Below are 19698 nucleotides of genomic sequence, written 5' to 3' on the forward strand. Positions count from 1 at the left end.
TTCTTCCCTCTATTCTTTCCTTCCCTTTTTTGGCATCATCATTTCTGTGTCTGTGTTATTACTGTCACGGACATTTTTACTAATGTGTACTTTGTTTATTAGCCGAAGAAAGACCTGCACTTTCTGATGGAAACAAATCATGAATATAAGGGATTTCTTGGCTGCTTCCCTGACATCATAGGAGCTCATAAGGTATGTGAGGGTGCCTTTCCCGGAAAGGGTTGGGCAGTGGGAAGATCTGCATAGGGAGCAGCAAAAGTGGTGGTATGGATCACTGCATGTGTGTGACAGCCTGGCCCCTGATCCCAGTCACACAGAAAGTTTCTGTGAGACTGGCATGTTCATTATTAAAATATTTGGGGGGTGGGGAGGAGGGGAAGCTAGAACTTGTCTCAGGATTTGAGGATACCTCTACTGTCTGCTATGGTAGAGCACTAGAAGCTTCAGGGTTTTCTCCATGAACGCTTTGCGTGCCTACATGGTGAATAGCAGTAGTAAAAATTTCTAGTATTTAGGAATCTTACGTGGTTATTGATACCAAAGCATAGTGGTATTGTAGGAAAGTGTGTACACTTGCACAGTTTGCTTACTAATACGTGATAATCATGGACTGCCTAGAAGTGTCTTAATATTTAAAAATATATATATATACTTTGTTCCCTGTACTATGAAAGTCATCAAATAATAAAACAATAAAATTGGCTATTGTGTCTAGTTTTGAATATTCTGATTTTCTATTTTTATCCTAGAGTTGTCCTCATGTTCATGTGCTCACTGTATTATGTTTCAGGAAACTACAAATACTTGAAGTATTAAACACGTACACACAAATGTTTTTTCTACTACTGGAAATATTAAATGTATAAAACAACACATTTTTGCAAGACCAAAAACAAAAGCATATCAAATCTATGTGCATTCTTTCTTCAGGACTTTAATGGTCCCCAATGGCACTGAAAACCTTTTGAGGAAAGTAGTATAAATAAAATGCAGAAAAAGTGTGCTGAAAACCTGAATCACAAACCTTCTCCTAAGAGATATGTAAACAGATATTTTTGAATATTATTTGGCATGAAGAGGAAAGTGCAATATAAATATATTGTGAAGGGGAAGGCATTTCTTTTTACCCTTCTTCCTTGTGACATAAGGATTTTCCTGAATCACATTTATATATTGCAATGAATTGTAGTCTCTTGGAAAGCAGTGCATCTTTTAGAGGTGTTTGATAGTTTGAAGCTTTTGGCATATCCTGTGTCAGTCAGCTGAATTTTGCAACCTGCTCCTTTTTTCTGTGTACATATCCTTGTGTATTACTGCCTTTATCGATCTTTATTTCTTGGTGACTGTGTTTAATGCCTGCGTTTTAAGTCACTTCTTGCAAGTTGTTAAGACTCCTGAAAGCAATACAGCAAAATAACAAAACTTGGGTGAACATATGGGAAGGCTGAATCAGTCATTGCATGCATACAGTGTGTAACCTCAAAATGTTGGCCAGTGACATTTTTGTGACTATAAAGACCTTTCAGTTGACTACTCTTTTAATCTTCCTGCATTTGGTTTCTACAGGGAGCAATAGAAAGAGTGAAGGAAAGTGACAAATTAGTTGCAACCAGTAAAATAACACCACAAGACAAACAGAATATGGTGAAACGTGTGAGCACCATGGCTTATGCACTACAAGGTAAAACAACTTTTGGGGGTAAAAGGCAATATTGTAGACCTGAAGGGCATCTCTTAAGTAATGAACTTTGACAGAGAATCTTTGTTCTACCAGGAAAGATAATAATAGCTATGTATTATTTTTTATTACGTTTGTTTTCCTAAAATTGCAGTTATTTTACTGTCCTGTCCCCCCTCCTTAAAAAGTTGCAGTTCCAAAACATGCATCTTCTGCACTAGTAAAGTGACGTTTGGAATAAAAACGCCCTGGGCTACTAGTTTTTCATTTTGAAATGTCAGTGAGTCTCAAAGAAAAAGCACAGGCCCTGATGCAGGAAGCACTTCAGCACATGCGTAAGTGTTTTTCTGACTCATGGTTTAATCAGACGTGATCCAGCTGAGATTAATATTCTTGTGGATAAGATTTCATTTCCTGGATGTTCTTTGAACTTTTCCTCTTCAGGTTAGAGATGTTGTAAGTGAGATTCAATAGTCTGCAACTGGAAAAACGGGGAGTGAGGAGTCAGGGTGCAGTCCTGCAGGATACCAGGCCCATAACTACATCCTGGGTCTTCAGTGGGATTACTCATTGCTAAGGGAGTTCTGTCTTCTTTAGCTGACTTAAAGCTAAGTTTTTAGTATTTTTACAGGATAGAGTCAGAGCAGAACACAAAGCCAAATAAAGAAAAAATAACAAAAATATTCCCCTTTTCCTTCCTTTTCTTCCCGGGCAATGCAAAAGGACTTCACTTAAATGGTAATCATGAGAAAAGACTTCCAGGATTGTTGCAGTCTCAAATATTTCTTCTCCCTCTATTGATATCTCAAAATATATTCAATTTTTTTTATTTCGACCATAAGCTGTGATCTGACAAGAGATGCAGAAAGTAGTGAAAAGAGTTACAGATCCAGTAATGCAGTTTCTCAAGTTCATACTGAAACAGCAGCACTCAAAAATTGGTCAATAACCACTGGCTGTCCCTTTTTTTTTTTTTTTTTTTTTTGAACGTTTATAGCTCTGCCTTATAACAGCTACAGCCTTGGAAATCTGAGGGCTGCAGCTACCAAATGCTGATTGAAAAACTTCAGAACAGAACAGTTACATTCAGTAGGACAAAATCGTGCTTGTTTTCTTTACCAAATCTTTGTTTGCCAGATTATTGTAACAAGAACCTGGCTTTATCCAGGAAGTCCCTGAATTTTAGCATGAGTAATTGACACCCTACCAATTTTATGAGCAGTTCTATCATAACTTGAGTATTACAGGCAAAACAGATTGGAAGCACGAGAACAGTAAATACACTGCCAGGGCTGGACACTGAGCTTGTTGCACACTAACCAAACTGAACTGAGTGAAACTATTCCTAATTATGAATGCTTCTCTTAAATAATTTGCTTTCTGGGTCCAATTACAGCTGAGATGAATCACTTCCACAGTAACCGGATTTATGACTACAACAGTGTCATTCGTCTTTATCTGGAGCAGCAGGCACAGTTTTATGAAACGGTAAGATGTAGTAGTTCAGTGCCATTCTTCTGGCACATACTGTGCTGCTACTTTTATGAGAAATACTCACCGTACTTAATCATCTTTTTGTATGAACCTCTCCCAGAGAGCAGATATTTGAAAAAGAATTGTAAAAGGGGAAGAAAAAAAAAGACCACGTAAAAGAAGAATGAATTGAAAAAATATTTTCTTGTAGATGCTATTCCTATGTGCATGGCTATATGATATTAGATATTAGCTTGGTGTTTCTGGATGTGGGTTTGTTCTTTTTTTTTTTTTTTTTCAATTCCAGTACTAAAGTTACAAAGAACTTGTTCTAGTTTTGTGCACACAGATTTTTTCAACACTGAGTTTGGATAATTTGCTGTAAGTAAGATCTGTAGCAATGAATACAGCAATAAACCATTTGGGCGAAACTTCTGTCCCATGGGTTAGAAGGACAAAGGGAAACCTCTGAGATTTAAAGTCTGATGCATGGATGTGTTGGGTGAGGGATCTGAGTGGTTTAGTGACTTACTATGACTCAACTCTGAGCACTAAACCTACAACCTTAGTTCTCATTTAACATTGTTCTTATAGCTGTTATTTGTATTTTATTAAATGAAACTTGAGAACAATTTTTCTAATGTGCTAATTCCAATGTGACAGTGAACAGCTAAATCTGTATAGATCCTTGTTTGGTGCCCATGTTGTATGTGGAAATAGCAGCACGTCTGCTTCCTGTGTCTCAGTATGCAGGAAAAAAGCTGCAGAGAATTCGTACACATTTGTAATGACCATTGGTAATAGATCCTTAGCTGGAGGAAGAGCTGCATCAGACTTGGAGCCAGGCCAGAAGCCTAGCTTCACTGCTCTGCTCTACCAGTGTTAGTGCCATGACATGAAGAGGGATGTAGCTTACAAATACGAGAGTTGGAGGAGGAAAAAGGACTACTACTTCAGTTTTCCTCATACGTGAGTGCGCCTGGGATTTTGAACTAGAATATCTGCAGTAAAACAAATAAAATCAGTTATTTTCATTGTGAGAGCAAGTTGAACTGCTGGAGGACTGCTGGCAGCTTGTAAACTTGTATCAAAGACAGGAACACTTTTAAGTCATTACCAACCACATTTATTGATTACATACTTTTGCTGAACAGATGATTGCTTTCCAAGACCAAAGCCATGCATTACCACAAACTAAACAGTGCTTTTGGTGACAGCTCTGACATTTGGTCTTTTCAAGAGAAGGCAACAGCAGGTCAGAATTGGAGTACACTGACTGCACAGCACTCCCTGCTCAGATGCCGTGTTGTATCTGGCAGTGCTAAGAGAGCAGCTGAATGTAGTGTTGTCGATCTTGTACACATTAAGGGTACTGAAAGACTACAATTTTTGGAAGACAAGGGAACAATCTGTTTAATCTCAGCCTGAAATCTTGTTTCTGCATAGGGTGAAGTGACTACATATTAAATATGTTCTGTTTCTTTGTTTCAGATTGCACAGAAGCTGAGGCAGGCACTCAGCCGCTTTCCTGTGATGTAGAGAGTAACGAGTAGCCAACAATGAAGAACAACCCCGAAGTGCTTTTCTGATTTGGGGGCAATGCCAATAAACTTGTTAGCCTTTGCCAGCCAAAAAAAAAAAAAAGTTGTGGGGAAAAAATGAATTATTTAAAATGTTTACTTTATCAGCCTCAATCCATAAGATAAGATTCTTTATCTTCAGTGCTCTCCCCTTTGTATCATTATTTAAGTAAAAACAGCTAGAAAATGCTGTCAGTTGTAGGGATCTAAATCATCTAACTGGTATGTTGCCATGGACTTCATGAAGACTTGCATCTATCAGATGTTCTTCCAAAAACCCTTCATCAGTGTCAGAATTGCAGTTTTAAGTGGGGAAGTAGACAAGCCTCAGAAAATGACTTTACTGCTCATTATGTTCAATTTTGCTTTCTAGCAGTTCAGTAGCCAGGAGGAATTATATTTGTATGTTTCTGGTACATGTTCATAATAATCTCCTGAACAAACACTTGTTCTAGATTTTGCTTCCCCTATGCAGCCATGGCAGGGGTCATAATGAGAAGTCCCATTATGACTTCTAGTAAATATCATCCCTAATCCCCTTTCTTCTTTTCCTTATAACTAAACTTTCTTCTTGTGGCACAGCACCTCAGAGCTTATGTCAAGGCTCTTTCTTTCTTGCTATGCACTGTGTAAAACGATAAAGTACAAACATAGAGCCATTCAGGATGGTGTGAAAAACAGTTTTCCATGCCAGCATTTTGACACCCACGCAATGTTATGCCATAAGGCACTGGTGTTCCTCAGTGCTGTACCTCTTAGAGAGTTTTAAGTGTTTCAGTGAAGGGGGCACTGTCACACATAACACAAACTGATAGGAGTCCCCAAATTCCAACAGAGCTCAGGTTTTCACAAAGCAGTATGGTATGCTATTGGCTTGGGTTTACTTTTGTTACCTCCTGATGCAAACTAAAAGGTGACAAAGGTACTGAAGAATGTCAGTTATCACACAGACTCTGTGCTGTGATCATCGTCTCTTATCAAGTGCCCCGCTGTCATCTTTCTTACTACTGAAATATCACTTGAGGCCTGGGCTTTTTTGACCAAAAACCCCAGCCCCAATCCTGTTCAAGATGGGCACCAACTACAGTAATTCATTTAATGTCATAAGCAATCAGAAAAGCCAAAGTGCAATTTTTGCTAAAAATGTGCCTAGAATGTAAACATTTTAGCAAAAAGCTAACTTTAAAGCAAAGGCATTTTCCCACAAGCCATTCTAAGTGACGGGTACAGTCTGCTGGCTGAATAGTTGCCTTACTCTATTTCGCATTGGTGTTATTTTTGTGTGCTAGAAGGAAAATCTAGGTCTGCCTGAATAACCTGAAACCAAAACAAGCAAGACTTAAGCCTAAGTCCAGATGCTTCTCAGTGTCACGGGTCTTGTTCACGTTTTATAAACCTTTGTCTTTTCCCCCTCCCAATTTTAGTTGTTTGCTTCCAAAATTCCATAGCGCAGTGTTGTTTGATACAGCCATTTAAATATGTACAAATTGTAAAGAATGTGTATAAATGTTTTACACCAAATGTAAGATCTGCTTGCATGTAGAAGCAGCTTATATAATAAATTGTTACAATGTGTACAGTAAATTCTGAAATCACTTTTTCAAGCCAGCATTTTTTTTTAGCTTTTGTATATTCACTTTTTGGTAAGGAATTCTCTTTGTAACAGATTCTCAATTTGGGAGGGGGAACGGGGGTAAAAGACTTTTTTACCAATCTTTGAATAGCTCCGTATGCACTACAGTTGAAGGTTCTTTATCTTGAATAGATTGTTTTGGAATTTAAGTGTAAGCTGTGCGTTCCCAGTGCAGGGAAGCTATGATAGTAGCAACTGTGTCAGAGATGCAACATTTTGGCAAAAAAAAACAAACTGTTTAAGGACTTCTAGTAAAAATGAAGTAAATGATAATAAATATTTATGTATACCCACAAGACTATTTTTTTTTTCTTTTAAATCACCACATTGCTTTTTAACAGGGTGAGGCAGAATGAGCAAAACCTCTTTATAAGCTTTTCATCAGCTTACAGGCACTGGCTAGTGGAAGAATGAGAAGGCATCCATGTGCCTTCCCTAAAGCAGGCACCAGAACATAATGGTGTAATAGTGCTAGTTGGCTGCCAAACAGCAAAAGCTATGCGTGTGTTGTAGGATTTCATTATTCAGGTCAGCCCAGCTCGTGGTTGATGGAGCCCTCCTGACTGCAAATAAGTAGGAGAGCACAGTGCTGCTGTGTATTCCTGGCTTTGTGTCAGCGTGGTGGTGACCCAGAATAGAAATTAGGTTGTCTTCGGTAGTTGTTTTTTTTAATTAGACATGAATAGTGGCATAGTTAAGTTGAGTGATTTGGGAGCAACAGAAAATCTTCACTCTGAAGACGCAGTCATAAAACAAAAACAACTTAGAGTAAGACTCGAGCAGTACCCTTCAGTATTTCATTTGTCATAGCTGAATAATTAATCTCTGGAGTAGCAAAAAGCCTTAAAACTGTTTCCTGATTTACGCTTTTCCTGAAAGGTGAGGCATATCCAAACAGTGACACCATCCCAATGACTGTAAAACATGTCAAATGCCGTAGCTGTTTGGTTTAATTTTATAATTGTTTATTCTGTTACAAAGTTTATCATTTAACAACAAAAAATTAGCTGTACAAAAGGAAGTGCTGCATGTATTTCTTGTCTGCAGCAACACCTACCATGTCAGGAGTAGACTGCAGCAGTAGACTGTTGTTACAAAGTATGATGACTTTTTTTGGAAAAGTACTTACTGTCTATTGCAATTAGAATATTCTTTCATGTTATAATGAGGCTTAGCTTTGCATGAACACTGAAACTTGGACATTACTGAGCAATTTGTTTTCAATGATGAAGTTCTTCAGCAAACATTACCTTATCTCACACTTTATACTGTACATTATGATGAAATATTATACATGAATTTTACTGCTACCAAAATTGATTTTGTACAGGGCAGCATGATGGTTCAGACTAATAGCCTTGTAAAGAAAGGAAGTGCATCTCCTGGGGTGTAATTTGAAATAATACCAGGCAGTCTGGATGGGCCAAAACCACTCCACAGCCTTGTGGTATGCATCCATCTGCTGGAAGCAGAGGATGGCAAGTGTCCTGCTACTGCAGCTTCTGCCTGCCTCTACTTCATGCTGAGATGGGTGAGCACGTGCCAGGGGAAGGTGAGTTATCTGCAGTTTTACAGGTAGTTGTTTTCTCCACTCAATGTACTCTCCACGTTTTTCTGCAACTTTTCTTGTGTAATTAGCACTAATGACGCTAATAAAATTGCAAACAAGCATGGAACAGTAGAGGTAATATGTTCAGCAGGAAAAAAAAAAAATCTAAAGAATCCCTAATGAAACCAACGTCAGAGAATTAGAAACATACAGACTGGATGGAGAGCAACCTGTATGCCCCATACTATGACAGTATCAATTACAGCCAGACTATTTTAGAGGACACATGAGTCACAGATGCACACTGTGTATAACACAGAGATTCCAGAACATGCCTTTTCAGTGGGCCAGCATGTTACCACTTCGAAAGATTTCCCTTGCATCCATCACTTATCTAAGTTGTACGTACATAAAATGCTACCTTTAAGCTTTTTTTTTTTTCTTCAGCTAGACAATGTTTAATAATTCTTACATATTAGATATCTTACTTTATCCCTTCAGGAATCTTTTTAGCATAAGCCATCCTGTTTTAGTAATTTTTTCCTCGTATGAATGTGTATCACCTCTCTTCCCAGGGGTGCATGAAACAAACAAAAAGGAGTGTACTTGAAACTTTTCTGTGATACATACAGTGAGATCTGTCCTCTGCCTTGTGCAAGCACTGTTATTACATGCCAGAGTGAGGACTGTAGTTCTCACCTTCTGCCATCTCATCACTTTATGGTATTAAATCCTGTGTTGCTTTGCTACACTGCTGCCTGGCTGGGTGACTTCCATATAGTGTTCAAACACGACAGAGCTTTGTGCATTAAAACAAATGAAACGTAACTCCCAGCCATGTTTCCAGTTTATGATACTCAGTTCTGTCGCTCTCTTCAACCCAGTCCAGCCTGAGATTTTGTTTTTTTTTACCTTTTGATAAGTTTATTAATAATTATATTCCAAGTAAGTCAATAAGTCAATTTTAAGCTTGTTTTATGTCTACCTGGTAGTCATCGTATTTAGAATATGTTTTTTTTTTTAATTTCTTATAGCACTTGAATGTGAGAAATCTCTCAAAATTAGCACTAAAACCCTTCTGTATTGTACTTCTATACTCCCTGCTTTTAGTTTGACTGGAAGATTAGTCTGAGGAATTTGACTGTTTACATTGATTCCTCTCAACAAACTCAGATTAGCTTTTTTTTTTTTTCCCTAATGTTTTTATCCTATGGCTATTTGCACATCAATTGTTTAAGTATTGTTCTAGCATCCTTGGTGTACTGAATTTAAGCTGATGTAATTTATTTGTTTCATAAAGATACAATGTGTTTACTTACTTTTTATTTCTGGGCATTTTAGTCTCTCCTAATTGGTCATGTTTTCTTAAACTATCATAGATAGATTGTGGAGACTTCTAAGTACTACATGGTTGGGTTACTTTTCAGTTTTGATCCTGCCCCCAAGGCACTGGCCCAGAGGAAGAGGACACACAATGTATCTGTGCACGTATGCAGCGAGGTGCAGTGCTTGTGCTAGGTAAGGAGGCTGAGCAGTCCCAGCAGGCTGACAAGACTGTGCAGCAAGCGTGGCAAAGAAAGGCATCAACTTGGAAAGCAGAGCTGCCAAATGGGCTAGTAACCAGGCAGGGTCTTTGACCACGTAGCAGAATTGGTAAAAGGGAAGGGGGGCTACAGAAGAGAGTACTTGTCATCAGGCAGCTCAGAAGAGGGTTGGCCACAGCAGTGGAAAAGCATTGCCTGAAGCACTTGGACAGGCAGAGACTGTGACTCTGGAGTAAAATAAATAAATAGTCTCTTTTAGGGTTCTGACATCCTTTTTAGGGATGCCTGAAAAGATTTTCCCAAAGGCAGGCCAGAAGCAGTGAGAGATGGGGCAATGGTTAAGTTAACTTTTAGCTGTACGGGTGCCTGCCAGAAATAACTATGCTTTGGAGCCCTGGTGCACTTTCAGCCATGATACATTTCTTAGGAAAATTTTGTTGTGTTGCACTACATAGAAGGGGTGTGCTTAAGCTGTTGGGATAAAAAAGAAGGGGTGTCCCTGGTTCTGGAATTGTGGAGAAGGTGGGTTGTGTACACAGAGGGGTGACATCAGAAATGCTGTGTGTATAAACACAGCACTTGGTGCGGGGAAGGAGGAGCACGGCCTGTTACCAAAACTAAAAGTATCCTGGGACAGAAAGGTGCCTGGGGCACCTCCTCACCCTCTCTACCCCTTCAGCTGATGTCTAACTCCAGAGCTCCTGGTGGTTTGTAAGGGTAAAGTTTCTGACACAAGCAAAAAGTACCTCTTAAATTGCCTGTCACCGTGTCCACCCACATCCAGCTGCAATTATATGATGCTTTGGTGACTAATGAAGTTGGTCATCCACAGGCACCTCGAAAATAGCAAGGCAGCAGACTGGAGTTTACGTGATAGGGGCTGTCAAGAGCATGCTCTTATTCTTTCTGTGCTAAAGGAGAGGATAGAAGGACTGAAAAGGGGACCTTTATAAGTTGAGGGGGTAGCCTTTCATTTGTAATCAATTATAGTAGAAGATCAGTCTGTTCAAAAAAATTGTTACATTTGTGGATGAAATGGGATGTTAAACACAATGGTACTTCTCATACAGAAGTTAAGTATCAGGCTTTCAGATTTGTGATGACATCAAGATAATTAGGTTACTTAAGGTACTCAAGGGCAGTTAAGGTACTCAGTGTTGCACTCTATAGCCCTTTGTATAATAGAGTGGTGGCATCTTAGTATCATAGAGTCATTAAGGTTGGAAAAGACCTCCAAGATCATCTGGTCCAGCCATCCCCCTACCACCAATGTCACCCACTAACCTATGTCCCCAAGCACCACGTCCAACCTTTCCTTGAACACCCCCAGGGATGGTGATTCCACCACCTCCCTGGGCAACCCATCCCAGTGCCTGACTGCTCTTTCTGAGAGGAAATGTCTTCTAATTTCCAACCTGAACCTCCCCTGGCACAACTTGAGGCCATTCCCTCTAGTGCTACCACTGGGTATCTGCAAGAAGAGGCCGACAATTTCAGGTAGTTGTAGAGAGCAATAAAGGTCTCCTAGGACTATGAATTACCCTAGGAAAATAATCAGGTTAAAATGATTTATGATTAAAATATTTCTGTTTCAAGCCTAGCTCAACAAATCACAAACTCTTTGTAATGTTTGTAAATCTAGATAGAATTAAGAAGAGGTGAACTATCTATGAGCTGAAAAAGGTAAGTAAAATGCATCCCTTCATTCTGGTTCCTCTTTGCTTAATCCTTTTTTTGGGGAAGAGTACCTCCCTGCTCCCATGTGATCCTTGTGCATTGTCTGTTCATCTGGCCCTTTCTGGACTTGTGAAAATTTCTTGCATGCCTAATGTAAATTGCACTAGATTCACTTTGCTAACATCGCTGAGATCCTGTGTCTCATAGGGCAGAAAGATGTCATTGTTAGCACGTTCTCACCATTCTGTGGGGCTGTCTTGAGGGCTTTGGTTAGGCTTAAGGTTCCTTATCATAATACCCAAAGTTACAACTGTAGGAACCTGAAATATTTACTGGCAGTTCTCAAAGCCCCTTGAAATGTTTATATGAGAATCCTCCTCCCCCCACTCACTTTTTCTTAGCTGCCACTATAATTTCTAATGACATGCTGGAAGCACAGATCTTCAGAAGCCCAGAACAAGACCCCCTGTTTATCCCCTGTTCATCTATTTTACTATTTTTAATGAAATTCTTTCCAAGCCAGACCCAGGGTCTCATCAAATTTGGTGCATCCAATAACTCAATGATTCACCAAGTTAAACTATTGCCAAAGAGGAAGGCACCTCAGAAGTGAGGGCTGTACGGGGGTCAGTGACAGCTTTCTAACTGATGGTTCATTTGTGAGCAGCTGACTAGTATTTCTAAGCTCAGATTTTGTTTAAAAACTAAACAGCTGGAAGAGAAGTAAGAAGTTAAATATAGCATCTGATGCACTGTAATAGCAAAATACAAACCACACAACTTGCTGTTGGGGGGAGCTGTGGAGTTTGACCCTGCCCCAGGAGGTTCCCTCTGATCCTGCTCCACAGGACTGCATCACTCAGGATTCATCGTGCCTATGAAGAAAGATGAGAAGGAAGGAAGCTCTGCATTTGTCTTCCCTGTTTAAATAGCGACACTTTCCTGGCTGTTCCCCAAATGCACCTACCAAACGTACAGCAAGGACTTTTTTATCTGAGGCAAACCTTTGGGAAGAAGGTAGGCATAGAAAGCTTCTTCCCCAGCTTGAATGTACTTATGTTTACTTGGCAATAGGTAAACTTTTCTAGTAAGAACTAGTGCCAGGCTAGCTGCTGCTTATAAACACAGCCTTCACTCTTGGCAGAAAGGAGAAGAGGAGGGGATTTAAAAAAAAAAAAAAGCATTCATGAAAGTCTCCCAAAATGTAAACCAAATCCACACTCGGTAAGAGGAAGTTGCTAGCTAAAGATAAAGAATGCTATGGTGCAAAGTAAACCTCCAGCAGGGCTGTGTGGCTGCTATTCTAACGTGGTGCAAATCCAGCATGAGAAAAGGGCAACCTGCAAGGGCTGCACTGGTTTCAGAGGGGATCGAGGGTCAAGAACAGTTCCCAGAAGAGTTCAGAAAAGCTGTGCTTGTAGGTGCTGTCTGGCACCCCTCCTCTTTGAATGAGCTACTGCATTCATTTTGTAATTATCTGGTGTTAGTGTCTGTAATAAAAGTGATTAGTAATAAACCTTTCTCTGGTATGGGGAAAGCCAAGGCGGACGTGTGTCACCTCTGTCTGCTTCCCCTCAGCCCCAGGACGCAGAGGCACCTGAGCTGCCCCACGTGCAGCCAAAGATCCTCCAAAGCCTTTGGGCTGTGCTCTGCGCCCTGCAACAGCGGCTGTGCAAGGTGGCTGCTGGCCAGGTCAGCCTTCTGAGCAGCAGCTGCCAGGACTGAACCAAGCTTTAGTTACCTTCTCATTTAGGAGGCATTTTAGGCTCACAGAGCATCTCTGCTTTTATTCGGGCGCCCTATGAGCTATCTGCCTCAGTCTTTCCATGTGGAAAAGCTCTGCACCAGTCCTGGCCCTTCTGTGTCGTTTGCAGTAAATCTCCAGGCTCAGACGAAGTTTATTTCCAATTTCTGGAAGGAGTAAAGAGAGAATTCAGCTGAACTCCCACCAAAATATGCAGAGAAAGCTACTCTGAAAGAAAAGCACATGAAAGCTGTTGTTCTTTTTAAAAACCACAGGCAGCAATCGCAGGGATGGCCAAGATGCTGCTCTCCCTGTGTCACTAATAACAGAAAGTAAAGACCAGAGGAGCAACTGGACAGAAAGCAGCAGAGCACAAAGCAGGGAGAAGGGAGGACTAGTGACAAAGAGTAAGGGTAATGGCAGTGGAAGGAGTGGGAAGCTTTTCCAGCCACACTCACGAGTCCCCTTTCCACTCCCCCTTGCTCTAATCATGCTGCTGGGATTATTCTGGCCTGCCCAGGTGCTGTGCTCACCCCTTCCCACACAGGGTATTGGGAAGTCCTGAACTTTTTGGCTTTTTGGGACCAAAAGCCAGCAACTAACCTGGGAACAGAGTGCAGATCTCAGGGAACAATGGTTTCTCACCCCCCTTCTGCCCTGCAATTTCTAAGCCCCATTCCCTGGAGTAAAAGCAGGATAACAGCCTTGAAATAAGTTTAGCTGTAATTCCTGCAGCTTTTAATCAGCAGGGTCAGGGAGCCCAAGACTAGCCTACCCACCTATGTGGGGTAAACACTTCTGCCACATGTGCTGTGAGCAGTCCTCACACCAGCAGGGATTGCAGGAGGACTACAGACAGTGCAATCCAGGCCTTGTGCACTCTGGGGTAGGAATGGATCGTCCTTAGCCAACCTCAGACTCCCCTTACGCTTTGTATGTTAACAGCAGCCACGGCAAGGGTTAGAAGTACAAGCAAATCTTTCTACAAAAGCAATGCAAAATCTTTTTTACTGGAGCAGAACGGCACACCTAAACAAACAGCTCACATTGTCAAAAACAAATACTGACAAGCAAGCCAAATGAAAGCCTCTCTGCTCACTTGTACCACAGTCCATGGATTTAACTGGTGCATTAGGAGTAATACAGAATACCAAAACAGTGGTTCAAATAACTCTAAACCATGGTATTTCCTCAGCACTTCTCTCTTCTGGTCTGTTCCCCTCACTCACACGCACCGTGCTATTTAGCCAGGCCCCCCTTCACAGCAGTGCTGACAGAAGCAGCAGCTCTTCCTGGAGAACTCCTTCCCTTTGAGGAAAAGCAATGGTACTCACTCTGCACTCACCATGTAGATGCAAATAAACTGCAGGGCTGTGAAGTATCTCGGCTCCTTATCCAGATTGCTCCTTCTCCTACACAGCCTAGCACTTCTCCAGTTTACAGCTGGTGTTGTACTGAGGAACCCCATTGAGGTTGCTGGTTTGAGGTGGTTCACGTTCACTGTCACTTCAGACTCCTCAGTCTAAATCAGTTTGTCATACAGCTGCTGACAAGAAGAGGAACACTTGAGATTTATTGCCCAATGCCATTTTTACAAGCCTTATAGAAATTTACAGAAAATATTTTGGGGGAAAAAAAAAAAAAAAAAAAAAAAACTTAGTCTTTCAGGTAAATGAAAATGTTCTCCTTCCTTCACATTAATGTGTTACTACACTGCCTCTTGCTCCCCTAACTCTCTGGTCTGAAACTCATCCCAAATCTGAAAATGAATGGGCAGGGCTCTCTAAATCATGAGGCATAAATACCACACAGCATCTGTTTATAGAATGAAATGAGAGGAACAGGCTAAACTTGAACTTAAAAGCACCACGTATGTTGTACTGGAAACAACTAAAATGGAAAAAAATGTTGACACAATGTGATAATAGGAGAGAGACTCTGCATGCGCAGGACAGTTTGGGTTGTTTTGCGAGGGTGACCGAATACATGGCATTTTTCTGTGTGGCTAATATCTGGTATACAACCAGATCCGGGTCCATTATCAAAGGGACTGTCTAGAAATCCTGTATTATAAGGAATAAGCAGCAAAAAAACTCCTGAACCTTGCACGTAAGGAATGTTTCCCATCAACCTTAGGTATGAGAATTGGGTTTCTGGATTATATGTAAGATTTGGGAAAAATTACCCTAATCACAGAGATAGGAGGCTCCTTTTGTCAGTGGTTGCAGGGTGGTGGTACTGTTGTGTACGGTTGAGTTCTGCCATGCTCCTGGCACAGATCACTGCTGCCACATGCTCTGTTAAAGGAGTTTTAAAGAAAGACCTCGGAGACCTTTCTGAAGAAAAGCACAGAAGAAGTAAAAGTGCTGATAATATATTCATCCACACAAGAGGAAGTATGAGTCAAATAACAGCGGTACACTTTTCTGCCTTGCGTTCTCTGAAGTGGGTTACTAATTCTTTTGGAAAGCAGCAAGCTCCTGCACTCTTGGTACAAATCCATGTCTCACAAGGTAAGTGCTTAGCTTCTAAAAACCTACTGATGTCACGATTTGATCGCATAAAAGCGGTGCTCTCCAAACAGACCATTCTCTTCTCCTCCCTCCCCACCCCTTTTTTTTCCTAAATATTTGAGCAAATCTGAATTTTTTGTCCTATTGGAAAATGCTACAAATGTAACTAGTAAGCAGTGAAAATAAATGCAGTTAAAGTACTCCATTATCCTCACAAGTGTTCAAGCAACTCCCGCTAATGCTTATACATTGAAATTCTTCGAATATGTGCTCCCTCAAATGTCCAATTGCACTGAGGGCAGACTGCAAATAAGCTTTAAATAAATTAACGCTAATTAGAATCACATATTGAGCATGGAAGCTCCGTTGCCCTTGCCCTCTCTTCCCAACCCTTGTTTTTAAGTACCTCATTGGAGGACCCATCTGCTCTTTATACTCCTCTTTTCTGATGTGCAGCCTGTGCATTGCCCAATGGAACAACTCATGGAAGATTCTTGTGTTAACGTTATTCATTTACACATGAATCTCGGTGAAAGGGAGCAGAAGCTAACATTTTCTCAAGAAATCATATACTGTGCCATGAAAATCATCCCTGCGTATATGAAACACTGCTGTGACTTGACTGGCTTTATTTTCTCCTCAACTTTTCCAATTTGGTATGACTTGGTTAGTCTAAAAAAAACAATATACAAGCTTGTTTTCTGCTCTTTTTAATTATTTACATGTACATTAATCTTCTGTATCATAGTCAGCTTCTAGTTGTATCTGTGCCTTTTCTACCCTTGTATTCACCTGCTTGTCTGGCTAGCTGTAACACCTCAACAGACAGTGAAAATCACGGATTTTAAACCACCAGGAAATCTCTACTCTTCCTTCTTACAAATATGGAGAATGAATAGAACAGCTCAATTCTTATTTAGGATTGAATTTAGGCATGACTTTGCTGCATTGGGCCAGCCAGCATTTTGTCTCCTCCTGTACTCCGTAACACCAGTATGTGCCGTATACTAGAGAAATGCCACACCAGGCAGTCTGCGATTGCATCTTTCTGAAATTTTCTTCATAGTTGGCTGACGGACAAGAGGAGGGCCTCTTATGCCTTATCACAACTATACACCTTGATATGGGTAATCACAAATCCGTTATCGCTGTTCGCGTTCAACAGAAGTGTGTACAATTTGTCAGAAGATAAAAAAAGACCTTTTGCTCACCAGAAAAAAAGTGCCAAGTTACATGTGACATCTCTGTCCGCGTAGATATCGAGTAGTTCACTTTAAATCCGAACTTTCTCTTTTACCAAGCATCTTGGTTTTCCTATAAGGAGTTCCAGAAGTCTAGGCAAGAAGCTGTGGAAAACTTTGTGGCTTCCTAGTCCTTTGAACATGAGAGAGGAGTACCTACAACTAATCACAGGCACGTCAGTCTGGAAGAAAGAACAATTCTATCTGGGTGTCTGGTCACTATTACCGCCTGAAAAATGCCGCCTGCCTAATGCTGCTCATCTGCACATAGTTTTGGGATGAAGAACGTTAAGCTTTAAAACAGCTGCTGTTACTGAAAATAGTGCCTTAGGAAAAGGCTGGTCTGTGCGAATGCAGCGCCTGCCGCGCTAGGTAGAGCTCTGGCTTAGCGCACACAGTGAAACTGCAAGTGAAAGAGGGGGTGAGAAATTCCTCTGACCTCCCACCAACACTTCACGCACAGCTTTTTCATTAGCAGCCTTTACAAAGGGTCAGCACTCCACCAGAGCATCCCTCGGCCACTGCTGGTACAAGTTCAGAGCCTGAATTCGCAGCCCAGCCTTCTGCCCGTCCAGGACAGCCTGCGGCCGGGGAGGCTGAGTCTAAAGCCAGTTGGCTCCCAGTCCACCACCTTCAGCAGCTGAACCCACGATGTTTGCTCACTTGGCGAGTCTCACCCAAGAAAGGTGCTGTGAGATGTAGCCTACTCACCTAGTTAAAGCTGGGCATATGTTTAAGTGCTCTGCTGAACTGGAAGAGCAGGTCTGCTTTATTAACCCACCCCTCTCCCTTCCAAATAATTGGTTAAAGGGTAACACCGATACAAAAATATTAGTATTAAGTTTCTTTTTCCTGCTGTAAGGATCACAGACTGCAGGGGCGAGGAGTAAGGGATCCTCGTTGGGAAAGGCTGTAAATGAGTGGCATGTGGAAAATACTGCTGCTGTCTTAGGTGCAGAAAGTTTCTCTGCATCACTCCTCTTACGCTCCTGGCAAGGTCAAATGTTCCTTGTCAGCTTCTAAACAGACAAATAAAGCACGCTAATTTATCGCGTGTGCTTCCTACACTCCCCAGAGTTAGTTTAAAGGAGATGTTGTTGACTTTGCTGAGAAACAGTGACCTAGCTCAAAGCACATCAAACTGTTTCTGTAACAAAGTACCAGATGTCTTTGCACACAAAGTTCTTTACACAGGCAAGACAAGCGTAACCAACGAGAATAGAAACCTCTTCCCTCAATTTCACTGGGAACGTAAGAGGTGACAAGAAAAACCCACAGCTACATTCAGAGCAACACTGGAGCGCTTCAGCCTCCAAATTCTTCTCTGTGGCAAATTCAGCTTCAAATAACTCACTCCAATATCAACCAGAAAATGTGAAAACAATAAAAGGCTTTGCATACTAGCAATGCTAACTTATTGTTTTCAATGTCATGCAGGAAAGGCTAGGCTGAGATATTTCCCCTATTTCTTCTTTGCTCTGTGTAGTCACAAGTTTCTCGGAAAAAGGCAAAACCCAAAATATTTTCCATGACCTTGCAGGCGCACACATTTCCTGAGGAATTTGTGACCACTAAGGCCATTTGTGACCACATGTCAGGTGGCTGTAAATCTCCAGGAAATGCCCTCACAAATAATCTCTGATATTTGGTTTCAGAGCTTTAAAAAGAATTACCATTGCTTCTTTTTCCACACTGATTTTTGTTGATTTCTACTGTATTTCAGCATTTTTTGCACAAGAGTCCCCCTGTTTGCATAGATCACTCAATAGCTCATAAAGACAAATGGGTTCATGGACATTCATCTGTTCCGTGCCCCAAAGCCTAAAATATGGAGCTCACATGGCTCTTCCAGGCACCCTAGCAGAAAGCTGGGCATAACACAGCCAGCTCTCCCTGGTTCTGCCCCACTCTGATTTTTAACACCTCTGCTGTTCCCCTTCTGTGCCCTTCTGACCAACGTACGTGATCCGTGTCTCTGGACCGATGTTCAAAGCCACCAGCTAACCAGCACGCGGCACTCCTTGTCATTAAGGTGGTTATCCAGGCCTCGTAAACATTCATTTCCATAAGGACCTAGGAGTGGAAGTCATTAAATGCATAGCATGTTTCAGAGGTAAACAAGGAGCTGGGGAGGTGAAGGGACTGAAAATAAGAGCGAAATGAGTAATGACTTAGAAGAAAATAGGAGTGTTCAGAAATCACAGCTGTCCATAGCAGCTGGGGTAACATCTGAATTTCTAATTACAGCAAAGAACTGGGCTTAAAAATCTGTATAAATACAGTGAATATATTATATTCAACACACTTTGCCACAGGTGAGTTAACAGGAAGCAAACTTTATCAGCCGAACACTATCCTACCACAGAGGCTAGCCTTCTAACATATCAGTGCTGCAATTTTGTTTGAATTGCCTTTCACATAACTGCGGTCAGCAAACAAGAGATCTTAAAAATTCCTCCCTGCCTGATAGGGAGATAGATAGAAGGATTTCCCTCCCTCTCCTGCATATACAGGACTTGCAAATGGAGTTGGAAGGAAAACAGGAAAGCAAAGGAGTGTTACTGCTGTCAAGAGATAATCCACTCTGCAAACACTCCTGCTTTTCCCTGCATGCAGAACAGCTGAGTTAGCCCACTGACCTGTTCCTTCTGTCAGCTAGAGGCAGCAGAGACATCAGGTAAATACTGAGAGGCAATCGTCTATGAGAACATTCAGACAGATAATGATGCAAAATATGTGTGGATGCTCAGAGGTAGAAAAGTGATTTCAAAAAAAAAAAAAAAAAAGATGAGAATGTGAAGAGGGTCAAAGAAACTGATGTGATGAAACTATCTGAGCAAATGATTAAAGGAAAGAAAAAGTTCACTAAGAAAGGAAGATGAAATGAAAAAAATGCCAAGGAGTTGATAAAGGTTTATGGCCCATGTGAAAACAGCTGTTCTGGGAAAGAGAATGATTTCACCTGGGGGACTCCTCAGCTCAGGAATTAATCAGTTTCTATGTTAGTCACATACAAAAGCTCCATGGCAAAAGACAGCTCAGCTCCAAACATCAGCTAAATGGTGA

General features: G+C 41.1%; 1 protein-coding gene and 1 long non-coding RNA gene across 4 annotated transcripts in view; one reads left to right on the top strand and one right to left on the bottom strand.

Annotated features, from left to right (window-relative positions):
• SNX9 (sorting nexin 9) overlaps positions 1 to 6315 on the top strand; it is a 58757-nt gene extending 52442 nt beyond the window's left edge. For both annotated transcript variants that reach the window (XM_084513007.1, XM_084513008.1), the window contains exons 15-18: positions 103 to 192; positions 1567 to 1681; positions 3075 to 3166; positions 4643 to 6315. In XM_084513007.1, the coding sequence (XP_084369133.1) occupies positions 103 to 192; positions 1567 to 1681; positions 3075 to 3166; positions 4643 to 4690 (345 nt within the window). In that variant the 3' untranslated portion in view covers positions 4691 to 6315. The remainder of the gene's footprint in view (positions 1 to 102; positions 193 to 1566; positions 1682 to 3074; positions 3167 to 4642) is intronic.
• Positions 6316 to 12893: 6578 nt separating this feature from the next.
• LOC311435064 lies at positions 12894 to 19486 on the bottom strand. 2 transcript variants are annotated; one of them, XR_014691897.1, is made up of 6 exons: positions 19272 to 19486; positions 18595 to 18705; positions 16603 to 16794; positions 15064 to 15214; positions 14224 to 14421; positions 12894 to 13045 (listed from the first exon to the last, which is right to left on the bottom strand). It is a non-coding gene; the product is annotated as an uncharacterized lncRNA (long non-coding RNA). The 2 variants fall into 2 exon arrangements; XR_014691898.1 differs by having other exon boundaries at positions 14224 to 14424.
• Between the last annotated feature and the right edge of the window lie 212 nt (positions 19487 to 19698).

This window comes from Aythya ferina (genome assembly GCF_964211825.1).
Source record: "Aythya ferina genome assembly, chromosome: 3".
Classification (NCBI taxonomy): domain Eukaryota; kingdom Metazoa; phylum Chordata; class Aves; order Anseriformes; family Anatidae; genus Aythya; species Aythya ferina.